The sequence below is a fragment of the Bufo bufo genome, chromosome 2 (genome assembly GCF_905171765.1).
Source record: "Bufo bufo chromosome 2, aBufBuf1.1, whole genome shotgun sequence".
NCBI classification, from domain to species: Eukaryota; Metazoa; Chordata; class Amphibia; order Anura; family Bufonidae; genus Bufo; species Bufo bufo.
Genome location: NC_053390.1, coordinates 19,742,905 through 19,764,866, shown reverse-complemented (window position 1 = coordinate 19,764,866; position 21,962 = coordinate 19,742,905). Strand labels below are relative to the sequence as shown.

Sequence of the window (21,962 nt, the reverse complement as noted above, 5' to 3'; positions counted from 1 at the left end):
AGAAAGATCTAAAAGCAGTTTAGCAGCAAACTTTGTGAAAACTAATATTTGTGTCATTCTCAAATTTTTTGGCCACGACTGTGGTGGTTAGTATTCTAAACTGAATTCACTGGACAATGTGGTAAACCTCATTTTCCACGTCTTTGCCCAAGCCTCCAATCTATCCAGATCCATCTGAGGCAGTATAAGTGAGCTGGATACAGTACCTACGGAATTCAGCATCTGCCTCAATTCATGTTTTGAAGGTAATAAAGATGGAGTTAGGATACATATGAAACACATATATGAGCATCACTTGGTCACTGAAGTCATGTTGGCATTATTCAGGGGTTAATTAACAGATGTGACATCACAAGCGATTCCCACCACCGATATATCACTCAGCTCCAGTATATAGATAGGCTTACCATTAAACCACAGGAATATACATATGGGGTTAATTATCACAGATCACCCAGTCAGATAAATCAGTGATATAGTCATCATGCCACCAATATCACTCTTTCTGCACAGGAGGGTTAGTCTGTAGGAGCAATGAAGGTCACAGCGTTAGGAGAAAGTACAATATGAGCAAAAAGACAATGTCTGTCAGTGACAATGGTGACGCTGTCATGCAGCAAATATAAGACTTTATTTTATCTGTAAATACTGTTTAAATGAAAATGAAATATTAATATGTCCACATACATTATAAAACTATTACATGGAGCGTCGTTACTTCTCCCCATGTCACTCTGGACTCTCCCGCAGTGTGGGTGGAGGTGTGAATACAGTGATGAGAAGCAAGGTTCATGGGGACAGTTCATCTTCACTGCTCTGCAAGTAAACAAGGCTCTTCTCTTCCAAGAAATATAATGTAGTTGTTTGGCTGATCCAGGATAATTCCACCCAGAACATAAATATTCTTATTGGCTTTTAAGCTGGAGATACACGGTGACATCAGATGATATGTTGCATTATGACACTACATAGAATGACTGTCAATGGGTTCACAATGTGACACACTACATGTCATGACAGTCACATCAATTTCAACACTTGGATTCTTCTTGGTTGCAGGTCATATGTGACTTTTCCATGATAGAACACAATGCAAGTCATGGTCAACTACAACTTGTGCAGTTTGGCAGGTATTTCAACTGCCAAATCTCAGCTCTAAAATAGCTGCATGACAGCAAGTTGCAGACACGTTTTGAGACTGTTCTGAGACTCGCAGCATGTGATACTTGTTGCCATACAGCCCAAAACTTAACTTCTGTGAATAAGATGGATTTAAAATGCTATTTTGCTCTTATCGCATTTGCCAAATCTAAAAAACATTATAGTTTCTCTTGATCTGCTAAGTTTAAGAATTTTTGTTCCTTCTTACAAAACATTAAAAAAAAATATCAAAATGGCTTCTCCCCTGTGTGACTTCTCTGATGTCTAACAAGACATGATTTAACTGTAAAACATTTCCCACATTCTGAACACGAATACGGCTTTTCTCCTGTATGACATCTATTATGTTTAACAAGATATGATTTTTTTGTAAAACATTTCCCACATTCTAAACAGGAGTATGGCTTCTCTCCTGTGTGATTTCGCTCATGTCTAACAAGATCTGATTTTTGTGTAAAACATTTCCCACATTCTGAACAGGAATATGGCTTCTCCCCTGTGTGACTTCTATCATGTCTAACAAGATCAGATTTTTGTGTAAAACATTTCCCACATTCTGAACATGAATATGGTTTCTCTCCTGTGTGACTTCTCTCATGTGTAACAAGATATGATCTCTTTGTAAAACATTTCCCACATTCTGAACATGAATATGGCTTCTCTCCTGTGTGACTTCTCTCATGTCTAACAAGATCTGTTTTTTGTGTAAAACATTTCCCACATTCTGAACATGAATATGGCTTCTCTCCTGTGTGACTAGTCCTATGTCTAACAAGATTTGATTTATCTGTAAAACATTTCCCACATTCTGAACATGAATATGGTTTCTCTCCTGTGTGAATTCTCTTATGTTGAATAAGACATGATGTTTTTGTAAAACATTTCCCACATTCTGAACAGGAATATGGCTTCTCTCCTGTGTGACTTCTCTCATGTGTAACAAGATATTGTCTCTTTGTAAAACATTTCCCACATTTTGAACATGAATATGGCTTCTCTCCTGTGTGACTTCTCTCATGTCTATCAAGATCTGTTTTTTGTGTAAAACATTTCCCACATTCTGAACATGAATATGGCTTCTCTCCTGTGTGACTAGTCCTATGTCTAACAAGATTTGATTTATTTGTAAAACATTTACCACATTCTGAACACGAATATGGTTTCTCTCCTGTGTGAATTCTCTTATGTTGAATAAGATATGATGTTTTTGTAAAACATTTCCCACATTCTAAACAGGAGTATAGCTGCTCTGCTGTGTGAATTCTTCTGTGTGTAGAAAGTCTTGATTCTTCTATAAACTGTTTACCACCCTGAAACTTTTTATCCCCTTTGTTACCAAAAATACAGGTCAGAATCTGTAATTGGTCAGGGGAAGGTCCCTCATGATGAGGGGGATTACATAATAGATCTGTACTTTGAAGTCCTTGGTGTACACTAAAGGTAATGAGGTTTTCTCCTGAGGAGCGCTGCATGATATCTTCAGCTTCTTCTTTATAATTTAGCGATAATACAGCTTTGCCCTTAATATTTTTACTGGAATGCTCTGTGAAAAAAAAAAAACATAAAAAAACATTAGAATTTGTGATTATTTTTCAAACTATTCAGTGGACAAACCTAGAACATTACTATTAGGCTGTAATTGGATATATGGTATAAACGTATAAACCAGCTCTGCCTCTAATGCCACCAGATGTAAGGTAGCTATCCTATAAGTTAATGTCCGACTTTTTAAACAGGTCTTGAGGCGTGACTTGGATAATGATTATGTCAGCATCATTAATGGTCCTTTTAGTGTACCTGCTGCTGAAAAACACACACTGCTCAGTACAAGATGCAGTTTCCCTGGTTCTGGTGTGAGATCCTCCTTCCTCCAGCAGCAGGTTCAGTGTGTAATTACACCTCCTAATTCCTTCTGCTGTTATTTTACTGCAGCCTGGACTAAGCTTGTATGAGACAGCAGCAGCGGGGGAGGAGGTACACTGAAAGGAGCATGTTACTTAAGGAACAGATGGATTCTGGGAAGGTACAGAATGAGAAGCTAAAATGGAAAATCACTATGACCTCAAAGGGCTAAGAATCTGATCATCTGAGAATCTGATCATGGCCACCATCTACATTTAGAAAAATAGCTTTACCATGAGTCTTAAATCACGGACATGACAATTCGGTCTATAAAGCCTAATGGCCGCACAGACACCAGATCTCAGGTTTATAGACCTCTTCAGGATGCAGTGGAATTGACAGAGTGAGGTCATCAATCAGAACCTATAATAAAGGTTTCCTGCACTTTGTTGGGTCAATTAGACTAAGAATTCAAGATGTTCTAAGGGGAATGAAGGTCCTATCAAGAATTAAGAAGGTGGAGCTAATGAAGTGTCCTGTGAGTGCAGGTAATAATCACTGAGACGTCTGTGGTCTGTACAAAAATCACATGCGACATCGGAGCTTCCTAATAATCATGGAGACTGGATTGCACCGAAAGGAAGCCAAACACAGAACCAAACATCTTTAACCACTTAATGACTAAGCTAGTTGTCATTAAATTAACAATCATAATTTTTTTTTCATTGTTATATTCCAAGACCTAAAACTTTTATACACTGCTCAAAAAAATAAAGGGAACACAAAAATAACACATCCTAGATCTGAGTTAATTGAATATTCTTCTGAAATACTTTGTTCTTTACATAGTTGAATGTGCTGACAACAAAATCACACAAAAATAAAAAAATGGAAATCAAATTTTTTAACCCATGGAGGTCTGGATTTGGAGTCACACTCAAAATTAAAGTGGAAGAACACACTACAGGCTGATCCAACTTTGATGTAATGTCCTTAAAACAAGTCAAAATGAGGCTCAGTAGTGTGTGTGGCCTCCATGTGCCTGTATGACCTCCCTACAACGCCTGTGCATGCTCCTGATGAGGTGGCGGACGGTCTCCTGAGGGATCTCCTCCCAGACCTGGACTAAAGCATCTGCCAACTCCTGGACAGTCTGTGGTGCAACGTGACGTTGGTGGATAGAGAGAGACATGATGTCCCAGATGTGCTCAATTGGATTCAGGTCTGGGGAACGGGCGGGCCAGTCCATAGCATCAATGCCTTAGTCTTGCAGGAACTGCTGACACACTCCAGCCACATGAGGTCTAGCATTGTCTTGCATTTGGAGGAACCCAGGGCCAACCGCACTAGCATATGGTCTCACAAGGGGTCTGAGGATCTCATCTCGGTACCTAATGGCAGTCAGGCTACCTCTGGCGAGCACATGGAGGGCTGTGCGGCCCTCCAAAGAAATGCCACCCCACACCATTACTGACCCAATGCCAAACCGGTCATGCTGGAGGATGTTGCAGGCAGCAGAACGTTCTCCACTGCGTCTCTAGACTCTGTCACGTCTGTCACATGTGCTCAGTGTGAACTTGCTTTCATCTGTGAAGAGCACAGGGCGCCAGTGGCGAATTTGCCAATCTTGGTGTTCTCCATGCTCTTGACACTACGCTGACAGACACAGCAAACCTTCTTGCCACAGCTCGCATTGATGTGCCATCCTGGATAAGCTGCACTACCTGAGCCACTTGTGTGGGTTGTAGACTACGTCTCATGCTACCACTAGAGTGAAAGCACCGCCAGCATTCAAAAGTGACCAAAACATCAGCCAGGAAGCATAGGAACTGAGAAGTGGTCTGTGGTTACCACCTGCAGAACCACTCCTTTATTGGGGGTGTCTTGCTAATTGCCTATAATTTCCACCTGTTGTCTATCCCATTTGCACAACAGCATGTGAAATTGATTGTCACTCAGTGTTGCTTCCTAAGTGGACAGTTTGATTTCACAGAAGTGTGATTGACTTGGAGTTACATTGTGTTGTTTAAGTGTTCCCTTTATTTTTTTGAGCAGTGTATTTTTGTCTGTGGCTGTATGAGGACTTATGTTTCACTACTGCTACCAAAACTACAGAAAAAGTAACATTTTTATATGACTTGTATTTTGTGACATGAGTTGTATTTGTCAATGGAATCATTTACTTGTAATTTATTATTTAGCTTTAATTATTTTTATTTCTTGAAAGAACATAAAAAGCCCCAGCAGTACTTCCGGTTCCGGCGCCACCATGGAAGGCAGCATGTGCTAGGAGCTCCGTCCCCTGTAGCACCACAAAGGGCATTATCTCCTAAAAACTGATTGCTCCAAAACTACAAACAAACAGTCAGGAAAATGTACAAACCGGATTCCAAAAAAGTTGGGACACTAAACTAATTGTGAATAAAAACTGAATGCAATGATGTGGAGATGGCAAATGTCAATATTTTATTTGTAATAGAACGTAGATGACAGATCAAACGTTTAATCCGAGTAAATGTATCATTTTAAAAGAAAAATACGTTGATTCAAAATTTCACGGTGTCTACAAATCTCAAAAAAGTTGGGACAAGTAGCAATAAGAGGCTGGAAAAAGTAAATTTGAGCATAACGAAGAGCTGGAAGACCAATTAACACTAATTAGGTCAATTGGCAACATGATTGGGTATAAAAAGAGCTTCTCAGAGTGGCAGTGTCTCTCAGAAGCCAAGATGGGTAGAGGATCACCAATTCCCACAATGTTGCGCAGAAAGATAGTGGAGCAATATCAGAAAGGTGTTACCCAGCGAAAAATTGCAAAGACTTTGCATCTATCATCATCAACTGTGCATAACATCATCCGAAGATTCAGAGAATCTGGAACAATCTCTGTGCGTAAGGGTCAAGGCCGTAAAACCATACTGGATGCCCGTGATCTCCGGGCCCTTAAATGACACTGCACCACAAACAGGAATGCTACTGTAAAGGAAAATCACAGAATGGGCTCAGGAATACTTCCAGAAACCATTGTCAGTGAACACAATCCACCGTGCCATCCGACGTTGCCAGCTGAAACTCTACAGTGCAAAGAAGAAGCCATTTCTAATCAAGATCCACAAGCTCAGGCGTTTTCACTGGGCCAGGGATCATTTAAAATGGAGTGTGGCAAAATGGAAGACTGTTCTGTGGTCAGACGAGTCACGATTCGAAGTTCTTTTTGGAAATCTGGGACGCCATGTCATCCGGACCAAAGAGGACAAGGACAACCCAAGTTGTTATCAACGCTCAGTTCAGAAGCCTGCATCTCTGATGGTATGGGGTTGCATGAGTGCGTGTGGCATGGGCAGCTTGCATGTCTGGAAAGGCACCATCAATGCAGAAAAATATATTCAGGTTCTAGAACAACATATGCTCCCATCCAGACGTCATCTCTTTCAGGGAAGACCCTGCATTTTTCAACAAGATAATGCCAGACCACATTCTGCATCAATCACAACATCATGGCTGTGTAGGAGAAGGATCCGGGTACTGAAATGGCCAGTCTGCAGTCCAGATCTTTCACCTATAGAGAACATTTGGCACATCATAAAGAGGAAGGTGCAACAAAGAAGGCCCAAGACGATTGAACAGTTAGAGGCCTGTATTAGACAAGAATGGGAGAGCATTCCTATTTCTAAACTTGAGAAACTGGTCTCCTCGGTCCCCAGACGTCTGTTGAGTGTTGTAAGAAGAAGGGGAGATGCCACACAGTGGTGAAAATGGCCTTGTCCCAACTTTTTGGGGATTTGTTGACACCATGAAATTCTGATTCAACATATTTTTCCCTTAAAATTGTACTTTTTCTCAGTTTAAACTTTTGTTCCGTGATTTATGTTCTATTCTGAATAAAATATTAGAAGTTGGCACCTCCACATCATTGCATTCAGTTTTTATTCACGATTTGTATAGTGTCCCAACTTTTTTGGGACGGTTTTTATTTGAATAGCCGATCACCGGTTTATGGACCGATTCGTAATACCCATGGGGAGAAAATCTCAAAGAAATCCTGCAAAGCTCTGCAAGGTGCGAACAGAAGCCAAAATAGCGGCGCAAACAGAAGAAGACGGAGGCTCGCAAACCCCGATCATAACGGACTCTAAAAACCCTACTCCAGATATGGAGGGGGATAGGCTGAACATAGACTATAAATATATAGCTGTGCAAGTTGTTGCCCGCATTCTACCTGACCTCCAGGAAGCTCCTCCACAGTGTCACAGTCCTTTTCGGCCCTGCAATCCGAGGTCACACAACATACCACACGCCTCGACGAGTTGGAGGCCAGAGTGGCAGTAGTTGAAGCTGAGAACAAGTCAGCCCATGCTCACCTCACCAAAGCCCTGGCTGAAAATGCCAGACTCTGGAGCAAGATAGATGACCTCGAAAACCACTCAAGGCGGAGTAATCTCCGCATAGTTGGCCTCCCAGAGAGTATCCCAGCCAGAGATCTCACCGCAATCTATGAGTATGAACTACCAGAAGCCCTGGGACTATCGACTCATTGTAAGGTGGAAAGGGCACATAGGGTGGGCCAAGGCGTCCCACCTGAAACCAACAATAGACAGAATAGACCATCTGCGACATCAGCTCATGGTAACAGAACACGTGAAGTTATTGTAAAGTATCTAGATTATTCGGACAAAGCAGCTATATTGCGAGCTTACAAGCAGGGAGGTGGTGTTGTGACACTGCAAGGCCACCGAATTCTATTATTTGGAGACTTTTCTGCTAAAGTGACTCACCGCAGACGTGCTTTCGCCCCTATTTGCTCCACACTCTTTAAAAACCAAACCCGCTCCTCTTTATTATTTACCGCCACCTTAAAAATATTCCATCCAGATGGGTCAACAACCTTCGTCGATCCAGAAGAGGCCACCCATGTCCTGATGGGATCCCGCCAAGGAATCAGAACACTCCTGGCTCGCACCTATACAAAAGAAACCTCGACAACTCTTCAAAAAGAGGAGTGATAGGATGGCCACAAGCACTGACCGGACGCCCTCCGCCCAGAAACGAGGATCTCCTACTCCTGGTCTTCAGAATTAATGAAAAGCAACAAGTTTCTGAGGGAGATAAGTATTCCACTTCATATTCACATGCTGGGGGTTTGTTGCTGTTAATATGTCGAGAGTATAACCTGAAAATTGTGATTGGAAGCGGACACTAGGTGGGAAACCGTTAATTGAACTTTAATGTTTGGTCTTGATTTTGCCTATACACCTGATGGTGCTCACGCTGATGGCAGGCGCTGCAAAGACCCGCCAACGGAAAAGTCGGCATTTGAGTTAGCTCCTAACACCTCCCAGTGAGATATTGATAGAGCCGAAGGAGGCTTTATGTCTTATTATTTTTACTAGATATTTTTTTTCTTTTTCTTTTACCATTCTACTTAGTACTTTACACGGTTATGCTTTGTGGAAGCTGATGGGTGGGGTCACTCATGTTATGGTTATATTTAATGTTCCTTCTGCTAGAAAAAATTAAAGTCCGATATAATAGTGCCAGTAGAGATCTTTCTACTTTCGAAGGTTGCAGGGAATGCTTCTACCATTAGCAACCTATCATTGTTACAGGTTAGAGTTAGGGGAGTTGAGGGGATACATTGCGCTCTCTGTTCTGACGGGGTGTATTAGTTCAGCGCAAGAAAGGTTTCCCTAATGACTAGTTCTTTGAAGATAGCGTCTTGGAATATAAAGGGTTTAAGGTCCCCTAGCAAACGTATGATGGTCCTGAAACATATTAGGCGTTTGAAAGTGGACATTGCCCTCCTACAGGTGACTCATTCTTTAGACAGTGATTTCTTCCGCATGAAACATCTCTGGGTGGGGGAAGTATATGGTTCAGAGGCTGTGGGTAAAAAAGGAGTACTTATACTGCTGCGGCGTGGTCTCCCTTACACCGTGCTAACACACAACCATGACGATGTGGGGAGGATCTCACATCTACATCTGACCTCTCCAGGTGGGGATATTAGCATATATAATATTTATGGCCCTAATGAGCCTAATGTGGAATTTTTCGGCACCCTTAGAGGGCATTATCCCGGGATCCTCTTGAAATGAGAATAATAGGAGGCGACCAGAATGCAGTGGTTAGCCAGGAGGAGGACAGGAGAAGGGGGTGGGATGGGGAATAAGCAGGGAACTAAAGATATGAGACTGGCCCATCTTATCAGAGATGCAGACCTAGTTGACACATGGCGAATATTCAACCCTGAGGGTAGGGAGTACACGCGTTTCTCGCATATCCATTTTTTATGATCATGCCTATACTACATCTTAATTAATAGGAGTATCGTGTGCTTCTCTGAGCCAAAAATAGAAGATATGGTTATCTCTGATCATTTACCGGTCTCGATAATGCTCCGGGAGTATATACCTAAGGGAGAAGACTTCCTTTGGCGATTTCCCTCTAACTTGATCAATGATGAGGACTTCCGGGACCTTCCTTGAGGCTGGTGGCTAGAGTATAAACATGATAACGAGGAGATGTCTAATCCTCAACTACTATGGGATGCGGGAAAGGTGGTACTCCAAAAAAGAATAATGGCCTACATGTACAATAGGAAACGCTCAGGCAAACTGAAGCTCGCCCAGTTGAGCGACACTCTGAAAGATGCTTACACCGCTTTCCAGAATTGCCCATCTCCTTCCTTGCAGAAACGGTGGCAACAAGATAATGTAGAATATGAGATATGGCTTCAACAATGGGAAATCACAATCACAGTGGGAAGCATATTTATTTCGCTATGGAAATAAAGCAGGTAGTCTACTAGCCAGATTAGCCAAGGGACAGAGACCCTCGACCAATATACCAACCCTTAGAGATAGACACGGAGGGGTGAGCTCTCACCCGAAAGAAACAAATAAGATCCTGAGAGACTTTTAAAACACTCTGTACGGATCTCCTCTGAAACCAGTAGAGGGAGTAGAAGACTGGTTGAAAGACATCCCACTACCAACACTATCAGAACTAGACAGGGAATCACTTAACGCCCCAATTACCACAGAAGACGTCACTAAAGCCATTAAACATTGGGTAAGGCTCCTGGACCCGATGGTGATACAGGGGAATTCTTTCGCATATTATCCCAGGACATAGCCCCAACGCTCTCCCAAATATACACAGGATTCATGCATGTTACAGGTATACCAACTGAAACAAATACGGCACATATAAAGGTTTTGCCAAAACCTGGTAAAAGAACCTACATTAGCAGAATCATATCGCCCAATCTCATTGATCAATGTCGACCTTAAGATAGCATCTAAAATACTAGCTGACAGACTGGCACTCATATTGCCGAGGTTGAAAGCCCCAGCACAAGTAGGCTTTGTACAAGGAAGGGCTGCAGTTACAAACATTCATAAGGTTCTGACAGTCCTAGATGAGGTGAAGGTGCGCCCTGCGGCTCATCCATCCCCAGCTATAGTCACTATTGATGCTGAGAAAGCTTTTGACAATGTAGACTGGGGATGGATGGGAATTGTATTAGACAGCATGGGCTTCCGTGGCCCATTCCGGCAATATCTTACGGCACTATATACTAACCCTCAAGCTAGAATACATACCCCTGGATTTCTCTCCAGCCCTTTCAGCTTGTGCAAAGGCACCAGGTGGGGCTGCCCACTTTCCCCACTTATATTCATCTGGCAATAGAACCATTGTCCCTCAAACTAGGAATGAGAAACAATATAGAGGGCATCAGGATAGGCAGTACAGAGCTCAAACATGCACTCTTCACTGATGACCTGTTGGTCTTCTTGGAACACCCACACAGAGACTTGAAACACCTATTCCAGCTCTTGGCAGAGTTTGGCAACCTGTCAGGTTTCAAGGTAAATGCAACCAAGTTGGAGGTTCTGTTCTTGGGCTGCAATTCATCAAGGGAAGGAGACCAACCTCTAGACGTACCAATACAAATAGCTTCCAGACCCATAAAGTATCTGGGTATCCACATTGGGAAACGACAAGAATCCCTGTATATATTAAACTATCCACCGCGGATTAAAAAGATTCTAGTTGATATAGAGCGCTGGATGAAATATCCATTATCACTGGGGATGGGGGGGGGGGGGGGGGGAGCTTTTAAAAATGATGTGTATACCAAAGCTCCTCTACCCCATGCAAACTATTCCTCTCCTCCTTAAACACTCCGATATTAACACTCTGGAATCTGCATTTAGATCTTTTAAATGGGCGAGAAGGAGGCCTAGGATATTGCTGGCTAAGTTGCAACTACCCAAAACGTTGGGAGGCCTAGCATTGCTGGACCTGAGATGTTATAACTTGGCCAGCCTTATGAGATACAGGACTGACTGTATCTTTGGCACTAACTTCTATACCAACCATACCCTGGAGGCACAATTAGTCCACCCATGGAAGCTAGAGGCATTATTACACACCAAATGTGCGGCAATACCTTCTTCAGTTAGAACCACTTTATTAGTGAAAGATACCATAGCTGCTTGGAAAGGGTCACGTAAAATATTCGACCTACCTTTCATGCTCTCAAAATACATGGGCATCTGGGGACACCCGGAATTGCCAGCAGGGTTAGAATCTAAACACTTTGTGAGATGGAGGGCTGCGGGCATTAAGTATGCAAAGGATGTGCGGAATATGCAATAAAAGCGTTATTATTCTTTCACTGAACTTAAGGAACTACATCAGTTAGGGAATGAACACCTGTTAGCATTCCTCCAACTCAAGGGGTTCATTTCCAATAATTTTCATCATCTAGTATGTCAGGGACATAGGAGAAAATCACTATCGGAACTGTATCAGGGAATTAGGGACACCAAGCAGGAAAATACTGCAGAAAAGCTCTTCCCCCAATGGAAGAAGGAGTTCCCCTCCATGGACACTAAAAAAGTGATTCTGCAGGGCTAAGACAGGATAAGAAAGGTAATTACTAATGAGGGGAGGAGGGAAACACATTTCCGGATGATCCACAGGGCCATATATGGATTCCAGTATGCTTCCAACATTCAATCCCAGACCAGACTGACTAACTGCCCAAAGTGCCACCTCGGAGGCTCTGATCTGTACCATGGGGTATGGTCTTGCTCAGAATCGAATAAATTTTGGAAATTAATCGGGTCTCAAATTAACCATCATCTGAGAATATCTATTCCACTGACTCCCGAACTTATTCTGTTCCATGTTCCTCCTGAGGGGAGGATATTACCCCCAATAATCCACATCTCACTTCTAGCGGCTAAACGATGCCTCTTCAGAGATTGGCTACAACCCCGTGTCCCATCAGTGACAGATGTTTTCCGCCACATTAAAATATGCTTCGATTTGGAAAGAGTAGAGGCAGAACAGTACAAGGGAAGGTATGTTAGGACATTTTAGGGAGATGGGAGGTCTTTGTCAATGCGGTGTTCTCGGATGCCGAATTAAAAGAGCTGATGGAACCCTTTGTGTCTTCTGAATGGTACCTAAAGGGGAAAACTGCAAACACCCTGGGGAGACTTCGGGTGGATTAAAGATTAGCAGGGAATATGATTCTGCCTCCCAGAGAGCGCTGAGAGGGGGAGGGGGAAGGTTGGGGGTTTACATGTTATTATACTTGATCACATACGATGGACTGAATGTTCAACCTAAATGAGGACTTTCTTCGGTGACCGGCTTACTGTACATGTAATTGATCTAGTGTATGTTGTATTGACATGAAAATGTAAAAACTCTAATAAAGATTATATAAAAAAAATAATAATAAATAAAAGCCCAGCAATTGTCTCATTTTTAGTTTTATTTTTTTGCTGTTTTGATGTTTAACCCCTTAGTCACCAGCCTGTTTTGGGCCTTATTGACCAAGCGTTTTTCTTGTTGCCTTTTTTTTGGCGGGAAAAGTTGTAATTTTTAATGGCTCCATTTTGGGGTACACATAACTTTCTGCTAACTTTTATTAACTCTTGATGCGAGAGAGATGAGAAAAACAGCAACACTGCCACAGCATTTGTACGTTATAAATTTTACGTTGTTCATTTTTTGGTAGAAGTAACATAATATCTCTATTCTCTGTGTCAGAACGATTACAGTGATACCAAATACATATAGTTTTTTTACGGTTTCCTACCTTTTTGCAGTAAAATCCCTTTTTTAAGGAAAAAAATGTTTTTGCGTTGCCGCTTCCCAAGACCCATAACTTTTTTATTTTTATTTCTATGGAGTTGTGTGAGGGCTTGTATTTTTTCATTGGTATCATTTTGGAGTAAGGGTACTTTCACACTTGTGTTGTTGGATTCCAGCCGGCAGTTCCGTCGTTGCAACTGCCTGCGGGGTCCGGCAATCTGTATGCAAACGGATACCATTTGTAGAGGGATCCGGATGCGGATCTGTCTCACAAATTCATTGAAATACCGGATCCGTCTCTCCGGTTGTCATCCGGAAAAACGGATCCGGTATTTATCTTTTTCAAAATTTTAACCCCTTAGGGACCCATGACGTACCAGTACGGCATGGTTCCCGAGTACTTAAGGACCCATGACGTACCGGTATGTCATCTATAGTTCCGATCACCGCCACCCGGCGGGCGGTGATCGGAACACGGTGCCTGCTCAAATCATTGAGCAGGCACCACGGCTAAATGCGAGGGGGGGGTCCCGTGACCAATTCAATTCAGACCTGTGGTTTGCGGCTTTTACCTGGTGTGGCAGCGGTGGTCGGCGGTGCCATCGGGTCCCCATGGGGCTGTGGGGGGGAGCCGATGGCATGGAAGACATTGCGCTGCCTTCCGGTGATGAGCCTGTGAGATCCAGCCCCCTGGATCTCACAGGCCGGAAGCTGTATGAGTAATACACACAGTATTACTCATACAGCCAATGCATTCCAATACAGAAGTATTGGAATGCATTGTAAAGGATTAGACCCCCAAAAGTTCAAGTAGCAAAGTGGGACAAAAAATTAAGTTAAAAAAAAAGTTTCAAAAATAAAGTTTTCCCCCCAAAAATTAAAAGTTTCAAGTAAAAATAAACAAAAACGTAATTTTCCCCAAATAAAATTAAAAAAAATTGGTAAAAAAAATAGGAAAAAAAAATAAAAAAGTATACATATTAGGTATCGCCGCGTCCGTATCGATCGGCTCTATAAACATATCACATGACCTAACCCCTCAAATGAACACTGTGCTAAATAAACCATTTTTTTGTCACCTTACATCACAAAAAGTAAAACAGCAAGCGATCAAAAAGGCGTTTGCCCACCAAAATAGTACCAATCTAACCTCATCCCGCAAAAAATGAGCCCCTCCCTGAGACAATCGCCCAAAAAATAAAAAAACTATGGCTCAGAATATGGAGACACTAAAACATCATTTTTTTTATTTTAAAAAAGCTGTTATTGTGTAAAACTTACATAAATAAAAAAAAGTATACATATTAGGTAACGCCGCATCCGTGACAACCTGTTCTATAAAAATATCACATGATCTAACCTGTCAGATGAATGTTGTAAATAACAAAAAATTCAAACAGTGCCAAAACAGCTATTTCTTGTTATCTTGCCTCACAAAAAGTGTAATATAGAGCAACCAAAAATCATATGTACCCTAAACTAGTACCAACAATACTGCCACCCTATCCCGTAGTTTCTAAAATGGGGCCACTTTTTTGGACTTTCTACTCTAGGGGTGCATCAGGGGGGCTTCAAATGGGACATGGCGTCAAAAAAAACAGTCCAGCAAAATCTGCCTTCCAAAAACCGTATGGCATTCCTTTCATTCTGCGCCCTGCCGTGTGCCCGTACAGTAGTTTACGACCACATATGGGGTGTTTCTGTAAACTACAGAATCAGGACCATACATATTGAGTTTTGTTTGGCTGTTAACCCTTGCTTTGTTACTGGGAAAAATGGATTAAAATGGAAAATTTGCCAAAAAATTTAAATTTTTAAATTGTATCTCGATATTCCATTAATTCTTGTGGAACACCTAAAGGGTTAACAAAGTTAGTAAAATCAGCTTTGAATACCTTGAGGGGTGTAGTTTATAGAATGGGGTCATTATGTAAGCCTCGCAAAGTGACTTCAGACCTGAACTGGTCCCTAAAAATTGGGTTTTTGAAAATTTCTGAAAAATTTCAAGATTTGCTTCTAAACTTCTAAGCCTTGTAACATCCCCAAAAAATAAAATATCATTCCCAAAATGATCCAAACATGAAGTAGACATATGGGGAATGTAAAGTAATAACTATTTTTGGAGGTATTACTATGTGTTATAGAAGTAGAGAAATTGAAACTTGGAAATTTGCTATTTTTTTTTACAAATGTTTGGTAAATTTGGTATTTTTTTATAAATAAAAATGATTTTTTTTTTTACTTCATTTTACCAGTGTCACGAAGTACAATATGTGACGAAAAAACAATCTCAGAATGGCTTGGATAAGTCAAAGCTTTTTAAAGTTATCACCACTTAAAGTGACCCTGGTCAGATTTGCAAAAATTGGCCAAGTCCGTAAGGTGAAATAGGGCCTAGTCCTTAAGGGGTTAAAGGTCTGTGCACGTGCAGAGCGCAAAACCGGATCCGTTTTGCCGGAACACTTGGGGCCAGATCCGGCATTAATGCATTTCAATGGAAAATAATGCAAGGCAAGCGTTCTGGAATTTTGGACAGAGAAATTACTGGAGCATGCTGCGGAATTTTTTCTGTCCAAAAACCGTACAGTGACTGAACTGAAGACATCCTGATGCATCCTGAACGGATTGCTCTCCATTCAGAATGCATTAGGATAAAACTGGTCAGTTATATTCCGGTATTGAGTTCCTAGGACGGAACTGTAATGACCGGCGTCACGCAAAGGGAGGGAAAAGGGAAAGCCCTGCCCAAGGGAGAGGGAAAGGTGGTGACCCCTGACTCACCTTGCGGCTGGCACCTGACTGCCCTGACGTCCCTAGACGGGTTCCTCACCCGTGCGGCGATCACGTGCCTAAACCCTGGCTTTCCCTAGAATGAGCCCTAGATAGTAAACGGGCCAGTGGGATCGCTAGTCCGCACCACTGAACTAAGAGGGAAACACCAGGGAGAGGACAGACAGAACAGACAAACACATACAACCCAGGTGGGCGACCACAATAGACCACAAAGGTCCAACAGGGATCCGGAGGGTAACGTTCTGGACCAACAACCAGAGAACGCAGCAACACAGCTCCAACCAGAGAACGCAGCAACACAGCTCCAGAGGGTCAGTATAGAAGTCCAGGCAGGAAGCTCTATATCTGGCAACCAGAGAAGTGTGAGAGGAGAATATAAGGAGGTTGGGAGTGCTGGACAAGAAACAGCTGAGGAGAAGGAGCTACGGATCCCTGAGTGAGCCAAAAAGGGTTGCAAAGCAAACCCAGAAAGCTACCATAAGGAAACAGCCCTATCTTACATAGAGCGCGCAGCCAACCGCTGCGACTTCCTGACCCCGGGTATAACGGAGTCAGGCGTGGCTCTTGACACCCTCGTGACAGGAACTCAATACCGGAAAATTTTAACACAAGTGTGAAAAGTACCCTAAATTACGCTTTTTGATCGCTTGTTATTGAGTTTTTTCGGTGGCAACTGAGAATAAATTTGCAATTCTATCATTTATTTTTTTACGACGTTCACCGTAGGTGATAATTTACAGGATATTTATGTAGTCCGGGTCGTCACGGATGCGGCAGTACCAAACATATAGGGGAGATTTTCTTTTGCAATTTTTTTAAATTAAAAAGCGTATTTTCAATTTACTGTAATTTTTTTTAATTTAATAAATGTGTTTTTTTTCCCCACTTAATAGTCCCACAAGGGGACTATAACAGACAATTTTCAGATTGATTTTAAATGCATTATCCCTATATTTCATTGCATTTTAATGTCTGCTATACTGACACTGACCAACAGGTTGCCCCAGAGAGGCACAGCCTGCTGGAAACTACTCAAGGCAGGCTTGGGGCCTTCATGAGACCCCAGCCTGCTTTACACACATCGGCACCCCACAATCACATTTGCAGGGTCCCCATGGGAGACAGCGGGCGCCATTGCCCATGGCATGTAAAGCGTTAAACTGTCCGGATCGGCACTCCTGTCGGTCCGGGCTGTTAGATCAGGACCCCGGCTCTCATGTAAGAGCTGGGTCCCCGCTTCCCTGTGAAAAAGCGGCGGCCCAGTCTAAGGCCCCTTAGTGAACGCCGTAATAAGCCGTATAAGTGGTCATTAAGGGGTTAAAGAAGTCACATTCTGTCTAAGGGGATGGGGCAACAAAGAGGGGAAGTCATGTGGTCGGCAGATGTCAGCTGGATAAGGGAAACCCTTCATAATGTAATGGTCCAATTAAAGAGCAGCGCAGCAGCCGGTGATCAGATTCTCCTCCTGCCCTGAAAGCACCAAGGAAAGAATCTGAAGTCACTTTCACCATTTATGATTCCATACCTGTGGTGACATCTCCTGGAATGTCCTCTTCCACCTCACTCTTACACGGGGGATCGCCCATCATCCGCTCTTCTTCATCCTCCACTTTAATAATAGTCAGATCTTCCCCCTGATTTGTCATCTGTAACAATTCAGTACAATACAGCAGACAGGTGGGAAATCTAACAGATCCACAGAAGAGACCCCCACAATCTATGACCCCTCTATGACTGCAGGACCCCCCTATATAGATGTGTATAGGGCTCAGCTCCATCTACCTGAGGGTTCTCTGGGACCTTCTCCTCTGGACAGACCTGGGAATACAGAGGACGGGGACATCTCTCGGGGGGATTTCTCCTCCTGGATCCATCTGTGGAGACACAAGCACACAGTGACTGAATACATGGCCTCCTGTAGATCGGTCTATAGATCAGACTCTTCTCTCAGCTCCTTCACTTCTAGGTATAGTTATCGTGGGAAATAACAATATTCTGTTCCTCACCACCTGTGCTGAGATGCCCTAAGTATCTGAAAAGGAGCAATGGTAGAATAATCAGTATCTGAAGAATCACATTACATCATGTGGGTGGCCAAGTGCATGTGCGTGCCACTTACCTGGGGGACAGACAGCACTATGGGAAGAAGACCCTTTCTCTACAATGCACCCTAAACAAACATCTACTTCAAATTGATGATTAGGAAAAGAGACGTCGTCGTAATAATATCAGATTGTGTGTAATCCCTGAAACTGTTCCTACTAATGAGCTGCGTTCTGCAGTGACTACAATTTTTAATACTGTTCTATCCAGACCAGCGGAAGTGGGAATTTACTTAGAGTTCATTGTGTCATGGACCCAAAATGCCCTGATAATTCTACATCCAGAGATGTTCTTTGTAGAGTGCACATCCCCAGAGAAAAAGGAGATTTTGCAACAGGCCTGGAGACGGAGGCCAACCTCATTTGCAGGTGCTCAGATTCATTTATTGCCAGATGTTTCCAGATGCACCCTGGCAATGAGACATCTTATTAAACCTCTACTACAGTCACCAAAGCTGGAGGAACATACCAATGGGGCCTCCCATTCCATCTCATTATTCGCAAAAATGGAACCTCTTTTGTCTTTCATTCCCCAGAACAAGCTGAGGATTTGGCGCACTTCTTGCAATTCTCTAGCCTCTCCCTGCCAAACTGGCTGGACTTTCCATCTTCTCTATCCCAGGCTCCTCCACTTCCTCAATGGGATCGCTGCAAGCTTCAACAGAGACCTTCCTCTTCTGTACCTTCATCTACGGGAGAAACCCCCTTCGAATGGGACCTGGTTGAAGCTCCCATGGACTCCCAGGGCCTAGTTATATGTAGGGCTAGTTTTAGCAGGTGCCACAGTGTACCTTTGCCTTGCCGGCCTACAGTTGATGATAGAGTTAGTTTACCATTGGTCGTCACCCATTCTGACTGAACACTTCGTAGTGGTGTGTCAGTGATCACTGAGTTACCGTGTTCTGCCTAGTTTCCTTAGATCCTGACCGGATACTCAAAATGTTTTGTTTCTGTATTTTATTTTTTTCTTACTCATTATTTCTTCTCCTTTTTACCTGTGACTCATAAACAGCTTGTCCTCTCCCCCAGTAGACTGTGTGTCCTGGCTTGTTTACTCTTGGACATCTCAGGATTCACTTAGTGGAGTTTTCCATTGTGTGTTTATTTTGTTATTTTCGTTCTTCTTTTTACCTGCTCTGGATTAGCCGGGTTGGGTACATAGCTTGATTAGCTTCCTTTCTCCTCGTCTAACACTCCCCCCCCTCTTTTTTTCTTCTCCCTTCTCCTTCTGTTTCCAGGCTGTGACCATGTCTACCATATCCTTTGCATCCATTAACACCAATTGGCTGAATTCTGTCGGAAAAGAGGTCCTCCATCCTCCAGCTTCTTTGGAGAAGAAAAGGTACGGATTGCCGTTATGCAGGAAACACATTTCTGCCAGGGATCTATGCCTGTTTTTCATCCCCCCCCCCCCCCCGATACCCCGTTTCTTATTATAGTTGTTTTTCCAAATCTAAATCTCGTGGGGTTAATATTCTTATTTCTAGGAGTGTCTCCTGGGAACTGACCGTCACTCACACCGATAGTAATGGTAGATTTTTGTTCATAAAGGGAATATTAAGGGGACAATTATACACCTTAGCCAACATTTACCTCCCCAACTCCAATGAATTTCCACCCCTCGATAATATTTTAACTAAACTAGAGGATTTTGTAGAAGTAACACTACTGGTCGGAAGGGATTTTAATTTTGCCATTGAATCTTTAATAGATGTCTCTAGAGGAGCCTCACACCTGGCCTTCTCTTACCTTCATCGTCTTAAACGTCTTTCTCTCTGACCAGTTGGTGGATGTATGGCGATACGTTCATCCTGATGGTCATGATTATACCTTTTATTCCCCGGTTAGAGATGTTTATTCTCGCATAGACTATTCCTCTTCTCTCCTCCTCCCATATAGACTCAATTACCTTTCAGACCAAGCAATGCTCCATGTCTCAATTAATTCTTCCCTCTCCTCACCAAAGTCATGGCAATGGCGATTGAATGAGTCTCTTCTACAGGACCTACTGGTTTCCCAAGATGTCCACTTGGCTCTTAGCCACTAGTTTGACGAAAACCCTGTGGAGAATACGATTTCCCTCCGATCCAACTGATCTCAAGGGTCCTGATAAGGGTAGCCGAAGAAGGCTGTCATGTGATTCTAATAGTCCCATATTGGCCAAGGAGATCGTGGTTTCCCCTGTTTCTAAGTCTCTCCAAAGGGGATTTCTGGGTCCTTCCTCAGATCTCGGACCTTCTTTTACAGGGTCCGGCCCGGCTCCCAATGATGAACCATTTGAATCTTACTGCCTGGAATTTGAACGGCCTATCCTGAAATCAAAAGGGTTATCTGATGCGGTCATAAACACCCTTTTATCCAGCAGAAAACCAGTCACGTCTAAGATCTATCTTAGAACATGGAAGACTTTCCTCCAGTTTGTCGGGGACTCTTGGAATCCCACCTTACCACCTGACGTCAAGGTAATTTTAGACTTTTTGCAAAAAGGTATTGATAAGGGGTTAAGAGTGAGTATCCTTAAAGTCCAGATAGCAGCGCTCAGTGCCTTCATAGAAGTTAGGTTAGCTGAGTTTTATTTAATCAAAAGTTTTTTTAAAGGGGCTTGTAGATTCCATCCTACTATCAGGTCTACGGTCCCTCCTTGGGATCTCAACTTAGTCCTCTCAGCCCTTATGGATCCTCCCTTTGAACCACTTGATGAAATCACTCTCCGGCTGTTATCCATAAAAACTGCCTTCCTAATAGCCATCACCTCGGCTAGAAGAATAGGAGAAATACAAGCATTGTCCTGTGGACCTCCTTATCTTTATTTCTGGGTGATAGAATAGAACTGAAACATGAGCCTCTTTCTTACCAAAGGTATTCTGAAGATTTCATGGCCAGCAAGAAATATCATTGCCCACCTTTTTATCTCAGGCTAAATCGGCTGCCGAGAAGAAGTTTCACCACTGGGATGTCCGAAGATGTGTCCTGGCTTATCTAGAGGCCACTAAAAATCTGAGGAAGTCTGATCATCTTCTAGTCCATTACGCAGGACAGAATAGGGGTCAGGGGGCCTCAAAAACTACCATCTCTCACGGGATAAAAATGACAATTTATATGGCCTAAAAAGGAAAAGGACTCTCTCCACCTATGTCTACTTCATGGGCAGAAAGTTCCTCAGGATCATTGTCCCAGATCTGCCAGGCGACAACCTGGTCCAGTCCATCAACTTCCATTAATCATTATAGACTCAATGTTTTGGCTAACAGGGACTTGTCCTTCGGACAAAAAGTCTTGTCTGCAGCAGTCCCTCCCTAGTCTTGCTGCTTTGTTAATCCTCCTGCTTAGTGCCGTTGGGGAGGCGTACGGAAAAGATGATAATTACTCTTACCGGTAATTGGGTTTTCCGTCTAGCCTCCACAACGGCACTGGGATTTCCCACCCGAATCATCTTGCCTGTATCTTCTGATTTAAATTTCGTTCAAGTGTATTGTTTTCTCCCAAATAAAAATTCTTTTCAGCATCATCCGGAGTTCTTGGATATTTACTGGAGAAGGTAAAGGGGAGGAGGCTTTTACATCTTTGTTCTCCACGTTGTTTCCTGTCCCTGGGAGGCAGAGTAACCTCCTGCATAGTGCCGTTGTGGAGGCTATACGGAAAATCCAATTACAAGTGAGAGTAATTATCATCTTTTAATTTTTCTTTCTATGCAGTTGTGAGAGGGCTGGATATTTGTGGGACGACTTGTAGTTTTCATTGGTACCATTTTGGGGTAAATAACGCTTTTTGATCGCTTGTTATTAAGTGTATACACTGCACATGACGGGTCTTACCTTGTGATATAAGAGGCTGGTGCTCCTCCATTACATGTCACTGCACACACGTGTATACACTGCACATGACGGCTCTTACCTTGTGATATAAGAGGCTGGAGCTCCTCCATTACATGTCACTGCACACACGTGT

General features: G+C 42.8%; 2 protein-coding genes across 2 annotated transcripts in view; one reads left to right on the top strand and one right to left on the bottom strand.

Annotated features, from left to right (window-relative positions):
* LOC120991121 overlaps nt 1-21,962 on the top strand; it is a 496,450-nt gene that overhangs the window by 220,126 nt on the left and 254,362 nt on the right. The window lies entirely within an intron of this gene.
* LOC120991123 (zinc finger protein 850-like) overlaps nt 1-21,962 on the bottom strand; it is a 465,109-nt gene that overhangs the window by 387,714 nt on the left and 55,433 nt on the right. The window contains exon 2 of the mRNA XM_040420014.1: nt 1,396-2,347. Within this exon, the coding sequence (XP_040275948.1) occupies nt 1,396-2,347 (952 nt within the window). The remainder of the gene's footprint in view (nt 1-1,395; nt 2,348-21,962) is intronic.